At 40.7% G+C, this 17970-nt stretch overlaps 1 protein-coding gene across 2 annotated transcripts in view; it reads right to left on the reverse strand.

Annotated features, from left to right (window-relative positions):
- Positions 1–17970, reverse strand: part of myo5aa (myosin VAa) — a 60813-nt gene that overhangs the window by 17562 nt on the left and 25281 nt on the right. For both annotated transcript variants that reach the window (XM_022199544.2, XM_022199542.2), the window contains exons 7-22: positions 16072–16153; positions 11952–12059; positions 11595–11701; positions 11106–11371; positions 10842–10923; positions 10605–10745; positions 8821–8946; positions 7563–7646; positions 3861–4016; positions 2935–3032; positions 2548–2634; positions 2274–2382; positions 1943–2154; positions 1567–1723; positions 1190–1429; positions 848–1096 (exon numbers count right to left, since the gene is read on the reverse strand). In XM_022199544.2, coding sequence (XP_022055236.1) covers positions 848–1096; positions 1190–1429; positions 1567–1723; positions 1943–2154; positions 2274–2382; positions 2548–2634; positions 2935–3032; positions 3861–4016; positions 7563–7646; positions 8821–8946; positions 10605–10745; positions 10842–10923; positions 11106–11371; positions 11595–11701; positions 11952–12059; positions 16072–16153 — 2304 coding nt within the window. The remainder of the gene's footprint in view (positions 1–847; positions 1097–1189; positions 1430–1566; positions 1724–1942; positions 2155–2273; positions 2383–2547; positions 2635–2934; positions 3033–3860; positions 4017–7562; positions 7647–8820; positions 8947–10604; positions 10746–10841; positions 10924–11105; positions 11372–11594; positions 11702–11951; positions 12060–16071; positions 16154–17970) is intronic.

Raw genomic sequence — 17970 nt, forward strand, 5'->3', positions numbered from 1 at the left:
TCCAAATCCGGCTTTAAACTACTCCACAACAGTATCTCGGACCTGCCTGGTGTGTTCCTTGGTCTTCATGATGCTCTCTGCACTTTAAACAGAACCCTGAGACTATCACAGAGCAGGTGCATTTATACGGAGACTTGATTACACACAGCTGGATTCTATTTATCATCATCAGTCATTTAGGACAACATTGGATCATTCAGAGATCCTCACTGAACTTCTGGAGTGAGTTTTCTGCACTGAAAGTAAAGGGGCTGAATAATATTGCACACCCCACTTTTCAGGTTTTTATTTGTTAAAAAAGTATAAAATATCCAATAAATTTCATTCCACTTCACGATTGTGTCCCAATTGTTGTTGATTCTTGACAAAAAATGTAAATTTTATATCTTTATGTTTGAAGCCTGAAATGTGGCGAAAGGTTGAAAAATTCAAGGGGGCCGAATACTTTCACAAGGCACTGTATATACATATATATATATATATATATATATATATATATATATATATATATCTCCAGGAGACTATGGGAAATTCTACTTTGGAGCCTTTTCTACTCATTTCTTTTAAGCTACATCAGGATTTTGAACAGCTACAATCTCAGAAAGAAGATGAGGTCAAAGGGAAGAAGGGATAAAAACACTTGTTTAAATTCAACTTCAGCAAACCCCAATTACAATTTACAAGGAAAATTTTCAGTGTGCACCCAACTTATCAGATCATCGAATGTTTGAGTTTGTTAAAGTGAAGAACACCAAAGAAGAGACGGCATATCCACTGTACACAGGGAGACAAAGGATCAGGGAAACAGAGGAGTCATGAACCGACACAGAAGTGAAGGCTGTCTTACTTTCTCCATTTCGTCCCTGTATTTCTGCGCCCAGTCCTCGATAGTCTTCTTCTCCTGCTGGGTGGCACTCAGCTCTTTCTTCAGCCTCTCCAGCTCCTCCAGCAGGGATGACACCTGGTTGGCTTTGTTCTTGGCATCCTCCTCCACCCCGCGCAGCCGGCCTAGCTCGCCACGCATCCGCTCGCTCTCCGCTGTGTACGAACTCTCCAGGCCAACTAATTTTTCGTTGATCGTGCGGTTTTCCTTGCTCTGGAGGTAGAAGTGGGAAAAAATAACCCCATTTAAGTAATAAAATAAGACAGCATATGTGATAAAAGCTGGGAAAATAGGTCAACATTTTACCTGCTCGTCGATCTTCCTCTGCAACTGCATGATTTTGTTCTCCATGCCTTTGTTGAGCTTTTTGAAGTGCTCCACTGACCGAGCCTCAATCTTCAGCTTCTTCAACTCACGCCTGGCCCTCATCCTGCGGATGCAACACTGCAAGTAGACGATGGAGAGAAGGCAGCGCTTGTACCAGCACCGAGCCAACCAGCCACGAATGCGCTTCTGAATGATGACGGCCTTAGCCTCCCGCAGTAGCTACAGACAGACAGAGTCACAGAGAAGAAAAAGGATTAAAACCAAACATGGTAACGCACATTTTATAAAAAAAAAATTTCAAGGCCATCACGGTTTGGGATCAGCTTTGTCTGGTGTGTATGTGTTCCATGTCTTACCGCCTGATATTTCTGCCGGGCCATGTAAGCTCTGAGGATAGTCTGCATGGCCAGAGCAGCAGCCTGCTTCTGCCTGTAGCGTTTCTTCTCCACATACATCCTCTGGTACTTCTGGATGATGGTGGCTGCTTGAGTGCGACGCATGAACTTCGCCAGGCTGAGGAGAGACAAAAAAGAACAAATCATGATTGCTGTGATTACTCATAACATGCACCTGTAATCCCTGCATAACTTAGACAGTCTATTAGTTCAGCCTATACTGTTAAATTCTGTACTCAAACTAATAACTTGTACCCTGCACGGTCTAGACTATATAGACTTTACATGTCATGTGACTGCTGACAGTATAAAAGAGTATCCAGCTCAGCTGACTCACCAGCGGGCCTGGTATCCTCTGGTGAATCTTTGAATGGTGATGGCAGCGCAACGCTTGCGCAGATACTTCTTGCGTGCCAACCAGCAGCGGATGGTTTTCTGGATGCGAATGCAGGCAGCACGTAGCTTGTCTGCCCTCAGTTTCTCCAAGTAAGCCACCTGGCCAGCCCTGAAGAAGATCTTAGTCTTACCAAACTGATATTTATCCTGGTCCTAAAGAAGGAAAGTGGCAAAAAAATAAATAAAAATCAGGGGCGAGAGAAAGAAGGCAATGGTATCTATTGGTAAACTTTATATTGTGTTTTTAAATGAAAAATAACCTGTCATCTGACCTGTACTAATTTCTCCAGAACATTCCTGCAGGTCATCTTCTTGTCTGGAAGCACATCCTTCTGTTTCATTAGTACTCTGTAACGGCTGAAGAACTCCTGGTACGTCCATCTGAGACACAAACGCATACATTTAGGAAACTGAAATGATCCAAATGCATTAAGACTCGGCTGTGGGGTCATGCATTTGCTTTCTGCTAAGCAATGTTTAGAGGGATACAGCACAGAGTACTAAACACTGTCAGAATCAGTCAAAGTGCTGCTGGGGCTCAAATACCTGGATGGGAAGCCTGCAGCGGAGATACGGATTGTTTCCAGGACACCACAGGCTCTGAGCTGCTGCACTGCACGTTTGGGATCAAACCTGCCGACAACAAATAACCACAGTCAATACAGCCACTATGAAACACACCTGAACTAAGATGTGATTAAGCTCAAATAAAGTACATGATTCAGTAATGACAGTAATTGACAAATTTGGAAATATGAGCATGAAGTATTGCTTATTTAAATTAATGATATGGTGCTACTGCTGTCTAAAATCTGAAGTGGAAGGCAAAATTTCCATCCTGCTGCCAAAGAATAACTCAGTTATTCAATTTAGACTATAGTTTAGTCAAGTTACAAAAAAAGAGATGAGAACGTAAAAAAACAGGAGACTCACGAGAAGGCCAACTTGAAGTCATTGGGTTTGATGCAGCGGACGTAGTGTGGGGTGGTTGCGTTCAAAGTCTCCATCAGCATTTGTAAAGAGTTCCGAAACTAAGAGAGAGGACCATCACCATCATCTCTTGAATACTATTAGGCTGAACACATGCTTAAAAATTAGCACTGGATAGTTACCATTGTCAAACCGCTGTTCCAAACATTACACTCAATATTAAAACTCAGCAAAGATGTTAATCATTAGAGAGCATTAGGTTATAACCAATACAATTTTCCTTGCAGTTTGATGCACATCAAAATAAACAAGATTTGTTTACTGACTGTATCATTTAACTCTGGCTTCAGATCTAAATGAGTCATATCACCTCGTCTCAGATAGCAATACAGTGGCACAATGTAAATATGCATATACACTCAAAAATATAAACACTTTTGTTTTTGCTCCCATTTTTTATGAGATGAACTCAAAGATCTAAAACTTTTTCCACATACACAATATCACCATTTCTCTCAAATGTTGTTCACAAATCTGTCTAAATCTGTGATAGTGAGCACTTCTTTGCTGAGATAATCCATCCCACCTCACAGGTGTGCCATATCAAGATGCTGATTAGACACCATGATTAGTGCACAGGTGTGCCTTGGACTGCCCACAATAAAAGGCCATCACACATGCTTGCTTTTATGCATACACACACACTACTGCGAGTCTTGCACAATGTGCACTGCATTTGAGTTTACAGTGTCTTTACTCTTCATTATTTATAACATTTCTTTCCATTTTAAGGAATGTTTTTATGATGCCTTGTCATTACTGCTTGGCTTTCTGGACCTGATGTTTTGCATTTAACTGCTCGTACTGTACTCTTGAATGATAAATATTGGTCTAAACAACAAAACACTGACTGAAGCCGAGATACCCACCTGGCAGCCGACTGTCTTCTTGTGCTCCTTGCTTTTCGTGTCCCGGCCTTTGTCAGGTTTGATGCTGAGGCGGGTTCGGCCTCCGGTGCCAGGAACCTGACCGGTGGGGCTGGTTGCTTTCTCCTCATCCTGGAACAGCTCCACCAGCAGGTCAAACTGGGAACAGCAATCCACTTACAGTCACAATTCAGAGCAGCTGGTGGCAGCATTACACACTGCACGGAATGCTGATCAACAGTGATAAGTTAATGGCATTTCACCCTGGATATCTGTCAAATCAGTGCAACTACTACAGATCACACATGACTAAAAATATAGTATCTCCTTATTACAGCCATGCGTTTGGAGTTCTTACCGTGCAGCGCATATAGCCTTACAAAGCAGGATGACAGCTCTATTTTGCCACATTAAAAAATGACTTACTACTTCAATTAAAAAAAAAAAAAAACTCTAGTAACCTAATGTGGAGACAAAGATATGAGAATGAATTCATCTCAACATTTTCACACAATCAACTGAAGAGCTGTCTGACAGAGTGAGTAGATTGATTAGTGTTTGTTAAACTCGCTCAGAGTCAGATTTGATACAATGCTTGAAAAAACAAAAAGGTTATATTTTGTTATGTTTTGTCATATATGACGATAGGCAGTGGCCATATATGACTGCATGGCATTACTTTGCCATGACAAATAGTATAACGAGTGTTTGTCTTTTAGTAAAGCACACACACATACATCAGTCATGTTCCATATAACACTGAGGTTATATGTGGAGGATGCTGTGTTATGTGCTCAGCTTCAGGTCCTCCTGCTGTGCTTGGAGCGGTGCCATGCTGCTTCTCTAACCAGCATCATTAAGCAGGACAGCCACAAAGGCTTTACGTGCTGCTTGCTCTCAGCATCACTCTGAAAGATAAAAATACCCTCCTTCCTTCATCCCTTATTGTTACGTCGAATCCCTTTTCTTCCCCCACAGTGCCTTCAGTGCTCCCCATGCAGCAAACAAAGACACACACAACTTTAATCCCTTCAGTGCAGTTTGAGTGTAATAACTCAGTGCCATAAGAGAGACAAGGAAGGAGGAAAGGAAAAAAAAAAAAGGAGTTAAATGAAGAGCTACAGGCGGACCAGCGTTGAAAGAACGCTTCTGTTTACCTTCTGCTGGCAGGGAAGGTTGTCATGATGAGGACAGAACCAAACATACATGGACAACACATGGAGACAGTGACAATGACAACGTTAAAGGAAACCCAAATGCCAAAAACCACTATCACTTCCATCCAAAATAATAACGCGTCTAGAAGTCAAACTCAAAAGAACATGGAAACAGGCAGACTCATGGAGCTGAAATGGATGGAAGGAAACATGATTTTTTTCTCCCAAAAAAATGGTGTTTTTCCACTAACTGCATGAACAATAAAGCAAATCTGTGGTAATCCATCTGTTGCAACTCTGATCAAATACCCAAATCACAGTGCACCATGGGAAATGACTGTATCAAGCATTTCTTTAAAGCATAATATTGATCAAACTTGCAAGCAGACGTCTGCATGAATGCAAAACTGTGTCCTGCGGGTCCCATTGTAGCTTTGAGCTGGGGTGCACTAATGTCTGTTCAATATCTGTACATGGAGCATTACAACACTGCAATACTGAACAGTATGCATCTATCAGTAATAATAATACGGTCCTCAGAGATGGATTGATAAAATGAAGACAGTACTTCATGCCAACAAGGCAAGAAACAAACACTTGAGATTTTTTCTTCAAAACAATGAACTATGATACAAACTTAGGGTTCCTGATTACATTGACATAAAACACATGTTGCAGTTGTTCCTTCTATAAGTTTTCATATATAATGAGGGCAAATTATTTATAATAATTAAAATAATTTGGGTGTGTCACTTTGGATTTTGCTTCTACAGCATTTTAAATAGTCTGTTCATGAGCTGCTGATGGTCTGAAAGCTTGTTTCTTGACAGATTTGTTGTAGCAATATTCTACAACCTCAGCTACTGTTACTCTGAGAATACGTTTTTAGTCGGTATTGACAGAATACCTAAAATTGTATAAAAAAAATAAAGTCGCAGTAAACCATTATTTTCGATTAACGTTCTTCACAGCTGGAAAGTCATGAAGGAAGGAAGCGCTAAAAGATCCTGAGGTGATAAATGGTTTTCATTGCGTCAGTGCATTTCTGAGAAGGAACCATCAAGAAACAATCCTAAGACCTTCTTTTCATCTGCAGTCACAAAAAGCAGAATTGCCTGTGCTTTACAGCGAGGACTTTCTGTTTAATCTAAAAATGTGTTTAATGATTACTCAATGAACAATTAGCTGCTAAATATTTATTTAAAAAAATAATTCCTTAGTTTTTCTCTGACTGTTGAGACCTGGGTAAAGACATGATCCAATGGTTACAAGCACACAGATAAAGTAGGTGAGTTCCAGATAAAGAAATTAGGTTACAAAGCTCAAATTGCAAGCCTGTTCTTTACTCAATCTAATCCCTTTGTGATTGACATTTTATAAATGTCATCTTCATTGATGGTTAGGTATGGATAAAGTATCAGCACACACACACACACACACACACACACACACACACACACACACACACACACACACACACACACACACACACACACACACACACACACACACACACACACACACACACACACACACACACACACACACACACACACACACACACACACACACACACACACACACACACACACACACACCCCGATGGGATAAACTTGGCAGAAAACTATAAAGAAACATAATTAGGCTAAATCTTATTAAGAGGTCCTAACCCTGTAATCCTAATTGTTTTTAGGATTGTCACTGATTTCTATAGCAACAGACTATGAGTCTGTGAGAGTGTGTGTGCATATATATGTGTGTGTGTAGGTTAAGGGGTCTTGTTAGAGGTTAGAGCAGCCAGTATTTATACTTCAACCCTTACCCAATACCGCTCTTGCTGAAGTCTATAAAAGAACAGTAAGAGGTCACTGTGAGCATTTTTTGACAATCGTACTTCATCATTGCGTGTGTGTGTGTATTATGTGTGCGTGTGTGTGTGTGTGTAGCCAAAACAGCAGTGAGGATTTAAAAGCTTAGGTCTGTCTTGACCCAACAAGGTTTTACACACCGATCCTGATCCAAGACCAAACACACACACACGCATGACATGATCTAGCCAATTAAGACTTAACAGCACATGCATGTGTCCGTGTGTAGAGAGAAACTGCATCTTTGAATAGCGTCTCATATAAGCTAGCATTCACTGTGTACAATTTCCACAACTTAGTGACTCAGTTTAGTGTTTGATGTGTTCAGTTTTTCATGTTATATGCAGATAAAACCTCCATGTCTAGAACATTAGTCTCAAACTGAGAATTTATCATCACTGCTGGTGTTATCCTCGTCACTTGGTCACTGGGGGGCGCTGCTTCCCTGAGCCTTCAGGTGGCACATTTGGTCAATAAACAGTCTATTTTCCTTCACAGACACCAGGTGCCACAACTCTGCAGATGCTGCAGACTTCGTGATTTTTGTTTCAGTGGATGAGTCATATTACTTGAAGTCTGATGCACTCTGATAGTTTACAAGACATTACTTCAGTACAATCTGCTTTTGACTGATTGCATACAATGCCATACATCATAATTTAGGTGTTTGTGTGCCTCACCTTGCTGGCCTTCATCACATTGATCTGTTCTTCATTTACTGTGTCCTTGTTCTTCTCCAGGAAACCATCACACTGGTATTCTACCTGCTCAACAACAAAACAGCACAGTTTGTGTTACAACTGGGAGGACAATTCACTGGAAACCATTTACGTACTCTTAGTTTTGTGTCAAACTGAGGTTCACAGCAAACAGTGAGGTCTGCAGGGTGGCTTATGTACAGTCCAAACTCTTGATGCAAAGGCCTTTAATACACAAAGATTAATTGTTGCAAATGTCTCATGTATGTTCCCAAGGTGTCCCATTATAAAAATCAGGGGATCCCATGGGAAAGCCTGCTTTAGTCCTTGACCCGTTTATGTGTAACCTTACAGTGAGGCTCTAAAAACAGACATGAGAAATAACGCTACATCACATAGCACCTCATTAGAGGACATAAAACCCATTACGCCACAGTGGATTACACCAGATGTATATACACACTCCTTTGTGTGGCTCTTTGTGAGGACATGTATTGACATAATGCATTCCTTATACTGGTGACAGAATGTATGCATACCACTCACTGAGCAAATGTGCCGTCTTTGTACTGGCTACACCTGCAGCACATGTGCAACATATAGCTGTGTGAGTCACTGGCAAAACAAGGTGATTTTGGGATTTTTGTGCCCTTTATTGGTGTGATCTCCACACTATATACACAGAACTAACACACTACTGTCTGAAGCAGCAGGTTTCACTGATGACAATGTGATTATAAAAATACATAAGATTATATTCAAAGTGTCTTTACATACATACATTACAGGTTCAGTGCAGCCACATTAGTCTCTTATTCTAACATTTGTCACCATAACCTAAACCTCACTCCAAATCTAAGGCGTCACCTTCAGACAGTCCTTAGATGAGGTGTGAAAATCTTTCCAAAAGTCCTCACTCTGATGGTGTCCAACTCAAACTGGTTTTCTCAAAGATAGCTGTACAAGCACACTAACTAAACACTTCATTGCTAAAGTGCCTATTTATGTGAGAACAGAATGAAGAGTGAATAAAAATCCATCCTTCCTCTAGCTATCCTAAAAATATCTCACACAAGCACTGCAGCAGGCGCTGCAACTATTGTGTTCCTAAATGTTGTAAAATCCTTCAAAAGCATACATGAAATGTCACCGTTTAAAGAAATACCAGAATTTTGAATTTAATGACTTAATGCTCAGCACTTTGTAAACACAAAGCAAACAAAACGTCTGACAGGCCCACCTTGTCAGCAAAATGCTGGATGATGAAGGCGCGGTTGGACATGCGTGGCTTCTCGAAGAGGGAGCAGGTCTTTAGGTGGGTGTTGTACAGTTTCTGAGCCCATGAATTATCGGAACCTTTCGGCATCTTGTACAGAAAAGGAGAAGACACAGTGGAACATAATGAATACTTATCAAGCTTCTCACAAATATAATAAATGTGTTTATTGCACAGCTACTAGAATTAACGACATGCCACAATGTACAGACGCACAAGTACATTTCTCGGCAATAATGTCAGCAATGTGGCCCACCTCAAATGTCAACAGCCTATAAAATGACCTTGCAGTGGTGGAGTGCTACACAAAGATAAGTTAGCATTGTTAGAGATTTGGCTAAGCTATGAAAGTGTGTAGATGGTGCAGATATGGGAAATCCACCCTTGACACTAGAAGCTTACCGCCAGTATTAGCTAAAGAAGCAAAAGATTTTACAGTCAAATAATTATAAGAACACACAAACTAAAAAACATTCAGATTAGATCTTAAGGTGCAAAGTATATATCGAGCATCTTCAGAAACAAATTAATGAAACATAGATTTAAAAGAATGGACAATGATAATGATGCGGGAAAACAAGAAGCAGCTTCCAGGCCTGTGGTCACGGTTTAGCAGTGGGCTTCTGGACTGTAGGTGAACTCTGATGTGAAGTAAATGTGTAGGTGGTGGAGATTGGAGTCTAGTGTGCGGTGGGAGGCAATGACAAGTCGACTAAAAACTGTAAAGCAGAATGTGGGTGTAAATGGGCAAAATACACGGGACACTGCTCAATTCGTAGCACTGCTTGTTTACATTTACGACAACGTTTTTATTCCACCAACAGTATTCGAACGTCATCAAGTCTTATGTAATTGTATATTTTTAGCTTGTGGGACAACAGCGTCATGGTAGAAGAAGTAGCAGTTGTAAATAAAATCTAATTTTTTTTCACGTTTGTTTAGCACACACACACAAAAAAAATGTATAGAACTTGCTCATTTGGACAGAGCTCTAAAAAAAAGGTCCACATGAACTGCAAACTGCTAAAGATAAAGTGTTGGAAACCATTCTCTGCAGGGGGCAGAAAGCTGCAATCTTCATGGCATATCTAAGAGATAAGCTCTGAAGAAGTGTTTGAGCTGTTGTGCAGCAAACTGCACCAACTGCAAAAAGTTGATGGAAAATGCTCTTTAGTCCAAGTGGATAACATGCCTTTGTTAGGAACAGAAGATGATTATGGTGGTCTAAACTAATTAGGCTTCCAATGAAATCGATGCCAGCCTTTCACTCACTGTTCCAGACTTACCTGACTGTCTCATGCCTTGTACAATAGGTTTAGCAGTCAAAATATTCACCATGACTAACTTAACATGTTTAATGCTCTTGAGATTGTCTAAGGAGATGGTAGACAGATTCAACAACCAATAAAATAAAGTAAAACAGGTGAAATAAATACAAAATGTCAGCATTATAAAGGCTTTTGTAAATTTTTTAGCTTCTATGAGCCAACCATTTACTGGATAAACAAACAGATTTATTCAAAGATATGGCGACTATTATGATAGTGAACTATTTTTGTCTAATGCTTTACATAATGTTATATTAATATGCAAATGAAAGGTAAATAGTATGATCTAACTCTGAAAAGGCAACTTTAAAATTTACAAACACTGAGATCTATGTTGGCTAAACACTTGACGAGACCTTTATAAATGGCTCTCTAAACGCATGTGCAACCAGTAGTAAATCTATATTTAAAATTTCCTACCTTGCACTCCTCGTCCAGCAGGTCCAGGATGCCCATCTTGGCCTCTATGAGGTTGATGCAGGGCTGATTATCATAGAAGTCAATTAAAGTCCAGGGGATCTGCTCCTTCATGTACTCCTCCTGCTCCAGCTTGAACACATGCTGAATACACAGAGTTGAGCATTTAGCCTTGCATCTGCTACAAAAAAATCTGTCATAAATTGTAATGGGTGTTCACCAGGTTAACATGCTGCTCACCATGTTGAACTGCTGCTGGAGTTTCTCATTAGCGTAGTTGATACAGAACTGCTCAAAGCTGTTGATTTCAAACGTCTCAAACCTTCGTGAGGAAGAAGACGGGTGTTAACCATGTAAGTCATATTTTATGACAGCTGTACATTAGAGTGACAATCAAATTCTTATTGCTCTTATTGAAAAAAGACTGAAAGTGAAATGCACAGATTGATTAGTTACCCCTCTGAAATTAATACCACCCACACAGGCCAGCTACTGCAGACATACCCGTAGATGTCGAGGACGCCGATGAAGGAGTGCTGTTTAACATTGGTGATCAGTGCCTTGTTGACGTGCTCCACAATCCAGTTGAAGAGCTTGGCGTAGATATGTTTGGACAGGGCATCACGGGCATTAGTGGCCTGCAGACGAGGGAGGGGCTTGACATACGTCTCTGTGGTCGTCTTCAGCTTTCTGTGGCACAGCCACTGAGCCATGTCCTGGTAGGTCACACCCACCAGCTCACAGAACGCCGTCAGGTGACGGTTGTTAGGCTACAATACAAAGAAGAAATTTAGTTTATTTCCTCACTAATGAGTAGAAAACCAAAATAACAGTAAGCTTTTGAGCAGCTGAGCAGACGAATTCCCTCCTGATCATTTGAACTAAACTGCAAAACTTGGTAAATTCTTAGTTATTATATTACTATTGTGTTTACATGTTATAACCCAGTGATAGCCCTCCTGTTTCCTACTGCAGTATAAACATTATCCTCACAGGAATAAGGCTGCTGTCTGAATCTCTGTCCTTTATCTCCACATTTCCCAGATGAAGAATAGCAGCCAAAACCTGGAACAACCCCATCTGATAGGACTCATTAATACCTGCAGAGGACAAGGACACACACAAGCAAAAATGTATTATTTAGAATAGATATACAATGTGTTTCTTCCCTTGTGAGAGCTAGACCACTCCACCTACACAAAGCTGTACTAACTGCAGTACATTTTATGCCTCTAGCTAACAGATACCAGGTCCAGCAGTCAGAAGAGTTCTCACTGATCTGTATTACATTTCTATCATTTATCATCTTCATAGGTTTGAAACTGTATATGTTTTTAGTGTGTGTGTTACCCAGCAATGTGAAGGCATTGCGAGTGGTGCAAAGCTCTTTGGTGTCGTCCACACCGTCAATGACGGGGCTGCGGCCCTGCCTGGTGTACAGGAAGTCATTTGCACTGCCTGAGTAGAGACAGAGAAGATTAATTATATAAAAATCACATATAGTGACACTGACGAAAGAAAGGCTCATTCTCAGCCAGTTGTCACAGTAGCTGTGCCAGTAACCATAGAAACAATCCTAATGTTATCTGAGCAATAAAGTGTCAAGTAAAAAAAAAAGAAAAAAGGAAAAATAACCATGGTGGTCAAAAGAAGTCAAAAGTTAGATTAAGTGGTCAAAGATTAAAATGATTTAAACACTGCAAAGTCTGCCTGTATAGAGGGTAATATATGCTGTCTAGCCGAAGTTATTCACTTCCAGTGGCACTTATGGCATTTAAAGACTCGCTCAGAGTGATGTGAACTGTCTGGCTGTACAGTCACAGATCAGCAGACCGAGACCACACTGGAGACCCAGCATTCTTGGAAATATATAAAATCAGGAAGACTTCTGTCTGAGAAGAGTGTAACTCTAACTTAACACAATCAGCTTCTTTATATACACTTAACACTGAATTGGGGCATGGCCTGTTGCCTGGCAACAAGAGTCACTGACATGACTGAGACAACCACTCCATTAACAGAGCCAGGAAGTCAGCAGGAGAGGAAAAGACAGCAGCTCTGTGTGTGTGTGTGCGTGTGTGTGTGTGTGTGTGTGTGTGTGTGTGTGTGTGTGTGTGTGTGTGTGTGTGTGTGTGTGTGTGTGTGTGTGTGTGTGTGTGTGTGTGTGTGTGTGTGTGTGTGTGTGTGTGTGTGTGTGTGTGTGTGTGTGTGTGTATGAGCAGAGTGTATGTGTTTGGCCACGAGTAGGATGAGCAGGTGCAGGTCCACAGTGGGAGCGCTTTATGTGGGCGCCTGTTCAACCAGAGTCAACGATTCAGTGCTGATTTCTGTCTGATGCATCTAAACCGATATATTTGAAATCTGATGCACGGCAGCGCTCTCCAGATAACTCAGTCTGGTTCAAGATTTTAGTTCTTACTTCTCTCTTAAGGCCTTAGCTGGATGTCTTGCAGTTGGTTTGCAGTTATATGAATATGAAAATGTCCGTTTAACATTTTTTGTGGCTTATTGGCAGAGTAAATTCACTGAGAAAATGAATTCAGTGTTTGTGAAATTTTCTTTCGGTGGAAAGTAAGTGTAGCAAAAACTGACAAGTCTCACCTGTTTTAAGTTAAACTCACCGAACTGGCAATACTACATGAACTGAAATGTTTGCTTGACTGCTCATGAGTTGGGTTGATTAGCATACTCAATGAGGTCAACTGTTCTGTTGTATTTGTGAGCATATTTCATTTACAAAAATGTAACAAAGACAAAGCTTTCACTCCCACAGTGAGAAACAAGCCGATGAAATACAACAAATTCAGCAGTGTCAGTAGTTGTACTATGCTGACCCAATCATTATTTTACATAGGAAAGGCTATTGAGTTGACTCTGGGAACAAATTTAAAATTCTAATGAACACGCTTTTTGTATCAAAGTACAGTGCCTTGTGAAAGTATTCGGCCCCCTTGAACTTTTCAACCTTTCGCCACATTTCAGGCTTCAAACATAAAGATATAAAATTTTTATTTTTTGTCAAGAATCAACAACAAGTGGGACACAATCGTGAAGTGGAACAAAATTTATTGGATATTTTAAACTTTTTTAACAAATAAAAACCTGAAAAGTGGGGCGTGCAATATTATTCGGCCCCTTTGCATTAATACTTTGTAGCGTCACCTTTTGCTGCGATTACAGCTGCAAGTTGCTTGGGGTATGTCTCTATCAGTTTTGCACATGGAGAGACTGAAATTCTTGCCCATTCTTCCTTGCAAAACAGCTCGAGCTCAGTGAGGTTGGATGGAGAGCGTTTGTGAACAGCAGTCTTCAGCTCTGCCCACAGATTCTCGATTGGATTCAGGTCTGGACTTTGACTTGGCCATTCTAACACCTGGATACGTTTATTTGTGAACCATTCCATTGTAGATTTGGCTTTATGTTTTGGATCATTGTCCTGTTGGAAGATAAATCTCCGTCCCAGTCTCAGGTCTTTTGCAGACTCCAACAGGTTTTCTTCCAGAATGGTCCTGTATTTGGCTCCATTCATCTTCCCATCAATTTTAACCATCTTCCCTGTCCCTGCTGAAGAAAAGCAGGCCCAAACCATGAGGCTGCCACCACCATGTTCGACAGTGGGGATGGTGTGTTCAGGGTGATGAGCTGTGTTGCTTTTATGCCAAACATATCGTTTTGCATTGTGGCCAAAAAGTTCGATTTTGGTTTCATCTGACCAGAGCACCTTCTTCCACATGTTTGGTGTGTCTCCCAGGTGGCTTGTGGCAAAATTTAAACGAGACTTTTTATAGATATCTTTGAGAAATGGCTTTCTTCTTGCCACTCTTCCATAAAGGCCAGATTTGTGCAGTGTACGACTGATTGTTGTCCTATGGACAGACTCTCCCACCTCAGCTGTAGATCTCTGCAGTTCATCCAGAGTGATCATGGGCCTCTTGGCTGCATCTCTGATCAGTCTTCTCCTTGTTCCAGGTGAAAGTTTAGAGGGATGGCCGGGTCTTGGTAGATTTGCAGTGGTCTGATACTCCTTCCATTTCAATATGATTGCTTGCACAGTGCTCCTTGAGATGTTTAAAGCTTGGGAAATCTTTTTGTATCCAAATCCGGCTTTAAACTTCTCCACAACAGTATCTCGGACCTGCCTGGTGTGTTCCTTGGTCTTCATGATGCTCTCTGCACTTTAAACAGAACCCTGAGACTATCACAGAGCAGGTGCATTTATACGGAGACTTGATTACACACAGGTGGATTCTATTTATCATCATCAGTCATTTAGGACAACATTGGATCATTCAGAGATCCTCACTGAACTTCTGGAGTGAGTTTGCTGCACTGAAAGTAAAGGGGCCGAATAATATTGCACGCCCCACTTTTCAGTTTTTTATTTGTTAAAAAAAGTTTAAAATATCCAATAAATTTCGTTCCACTTCACGATTGTGTCCCAATTGTTGTTGATTCTTGACAAAAAATTAAAATTTTATATCTTTATGTTTGAAGCCTGAAATGTGGCGAAAGGTTGAAAAGTTCAAGGGGGCCGAATACTTTCACAAGGCACTGTAAAACTACAGCAAGCTTCCTCTTCACCTGCATTCAGTTTATCTATTTGAGAAAAATATATTTTAAAAAAATGCAGAAACCCAAAACATCTCACTTCCTGTGCATCTGCTTATGGACATACATTTACCAGTGTTCCTTTACACCTCACATGCAGCCTTTAGCAGATGCTAGCTAAGAGGAAAACTCAGCTCTGCACTCTGTTACTGCAGGGCAAGCAGCCCTAACCAGTACATGACCTAAAATTCCACTGAAAAGAGTGAAATGAAGCATTCCAGTGTAGAAGGAAGTTGAAACCAAGTGATTTTTATCAACATGAATTGATTTTCTATCTGCTGAGTTATCTGTGAGTAAAACATTTTACCTGTCCATAACGTAGTCAAAGATGCTCACTTATTGTGGGGGGCCAAAATCGTGACTAAGATTAGCACTGCAGCTTCACTGTCAGTGCATGACTCGTATGACAGGTATTAACTAGGTGAATGTAGCAAATTCCCTTAAATCACTCATACATGTCAATTAGGAACAAATCTGTTCACATAATTAGACAAGTAGTTGTAACTCTGCATTCATGGCGGCTTTTGGACAGCTCTAATGCTGCTGCCAGTTGCTTTGGTGAGACAATAAAAAACAATCATGAAAACATGAGTGTTCCTACTGTTGCAAGAAGAGAAATTTTATTTGAATAGTTTATATGACAGGGACTATATACAGAAGAACATTAAACACGGTAAAGATGCTCTGTACCAGACTACAGCGTACTCTCTAGTTTCCATCTGCAGTTCCTGGAGCAGGCAAGAGAACTGATTTTGCGCTAGTTGTTTTCCCTTTGGTGTCAACATACAGTTTGAGACAACGGAGAACTGTGCAGCTCTGTGTGTTGTAAGTGGGGATGCCATAACACATGAATGTGACTTACTCAGCCTCAGATTCTTGAACTCGGGCAGATGGGCTGATGCACAGAGCTGATAGAAGATATGATAATTCCTCTCCTCGTCCGCCTGGAAGAAAGCAGGAAGATCATACATAATGAGGAAATACCAACAACATAGAGGCTATGCAGAAAATAGCATACACCTACAATACACTCACTTAACTCAAATAGACCACACATGCATGACATCGACAAGCATTTGATCCTAATCACAAGCTTTTGCCTCTTTTTTCCCCAAACTTACATCCATGCAGGAAAAAAAAAAAAGAGCTGGTTCTTTCTATACAATTAAATTGCGTCTGCTTTACAGTTCTATAGTGTGACTAATTTAGCACATGGAGCTCCATTCGTTGGCAGCTGGCAGCTTAATGTATTGCTCAAAGGCGTGACGACAGATGCTACTGAATTAGATGTGAATGTTACATCTTTAAGTTACCAGGGCATCAAACAATGTGATCCACTTGTATTTCACTGTTATGGTGCCTGATAGACCATAATGTAAATGACTGTAAATAAACAAACTGGAGCTGCAGATAAACCTCCAGTGGAAACACCTTGCATATTAAAAAAGGTGCCCGCTCCCTGCTGCAAAGTCAGACAAAACTGTGAAGCAGTGTTACCTGTGCCCCACATTTGTGCGTCTACACCCAAGTACAGAATGCAAACACACACTCACACACACCTATAAATGGGTTACTGGAGCTGAGCATGTGAAAAATGTGAGGAGTAAAGTAGCCACGTTCTTCTGCCAACATCCTCATTCCTCAGCGGTGTTGCCAGTGACACCAGAGTGTGTGTGTGTGTGGATATGTACATGTGTGTGCAGAGAAAATATCCATGTCCTTTTTCTAGACGCTGACTTACTAGCTCCACCGGTAAGCAAACACTTGATATAAAGGAGTACTACAGGAAGATATGAGAAAAAACTTTATCGAGAACTCTTCAAGACAATAGTGACAAAAGAGACGAAAAAGGTAAGCAGGATGAATAGAGGATAGGAGGAAGAGGAAAGAAGTGTCGTGCTGTAAACCAGTGTGACAGATGGACTGTTAAACAATGGGGTTTCTTTGTTTCCTCCTACTCGTCTTTGTGAAGAAGGAAATTATTGCCGCATACTTCTTCTGCACTAAGGGACACCAGGGTGAGTCTGACAGTTTATATGCGTTGCTTTAGGTTTTTTTGAGTCCTGCTGATGATGCTAGATAAACTCTTTGTTTAAGTATGGTTGACTGCACTTTTTTTTACATGTGTAACTACCTGAAGCACACAAAGAGCTTTATAATCCTCCAAGTCAGGACTTTTCAGAAATCTTCACTTATCACTACAACAAAGTTAACACAATCGTTAAACTGTTGGATTAATAGTTAAGGCTATATGTCGACTTTCACTACGCAGAGTGAAAATGTTGAGTGTCTTGTGGTCAATGCTTTTGAAGGTCTAACTTCTGGTCCCCATTTTTCACAGTCACTTCATGCAGTTTTCCAGAATTTGACCTTCAAAGTATTGCTTTAATTGCAGATAGATAAAAATGTTTCATGTGATGTTCGAAAGTCAGATGGAATTTGTTCTGATAAATATGATCCTCCACAAGGTGTTCCAACGGTGCCAGTGAACAAATCCCTGAATGTGTTACATTATAGCTGTAGTGCATGCTGTAAATATTAGGCTTTGAGGAATCTCATTGGGGGAAAAAAAAACACCTCCGACATTAAGGAAACAAGCGAAAGGACCGGTTGCGACAAACACAACAACAAACCAAAGATGACATTCAATACACCTTTTGGAAATTCTCTTCCGCCTGTCATGAAGAACTGTGTGAATTCAAGCTCAAAGTCACTTTAGGAGTAAATTTGACAATTGAGAACTCGGCAGCTCAGGGACAGA

The sequence above is a fragment of the Acanthochromis polyacanthus genome, chromosome 2 (assembly GCF_021347895.1).
Source record: "Acanthochromis polyacanthus isolate Apoly-LR-REF ecotype Palm Island chromosome 2, KAUST_Apoly_ChrSc, whole genome shotgun sequence".
In the NCBI taxonomy this organism is placed as follows: domain Eukaryota; kingdom Metazoa; phylum Chordata; class Actinopteri; family Pomacentridae; genus Acanthochromis; species Acanthochromis polyacanthus.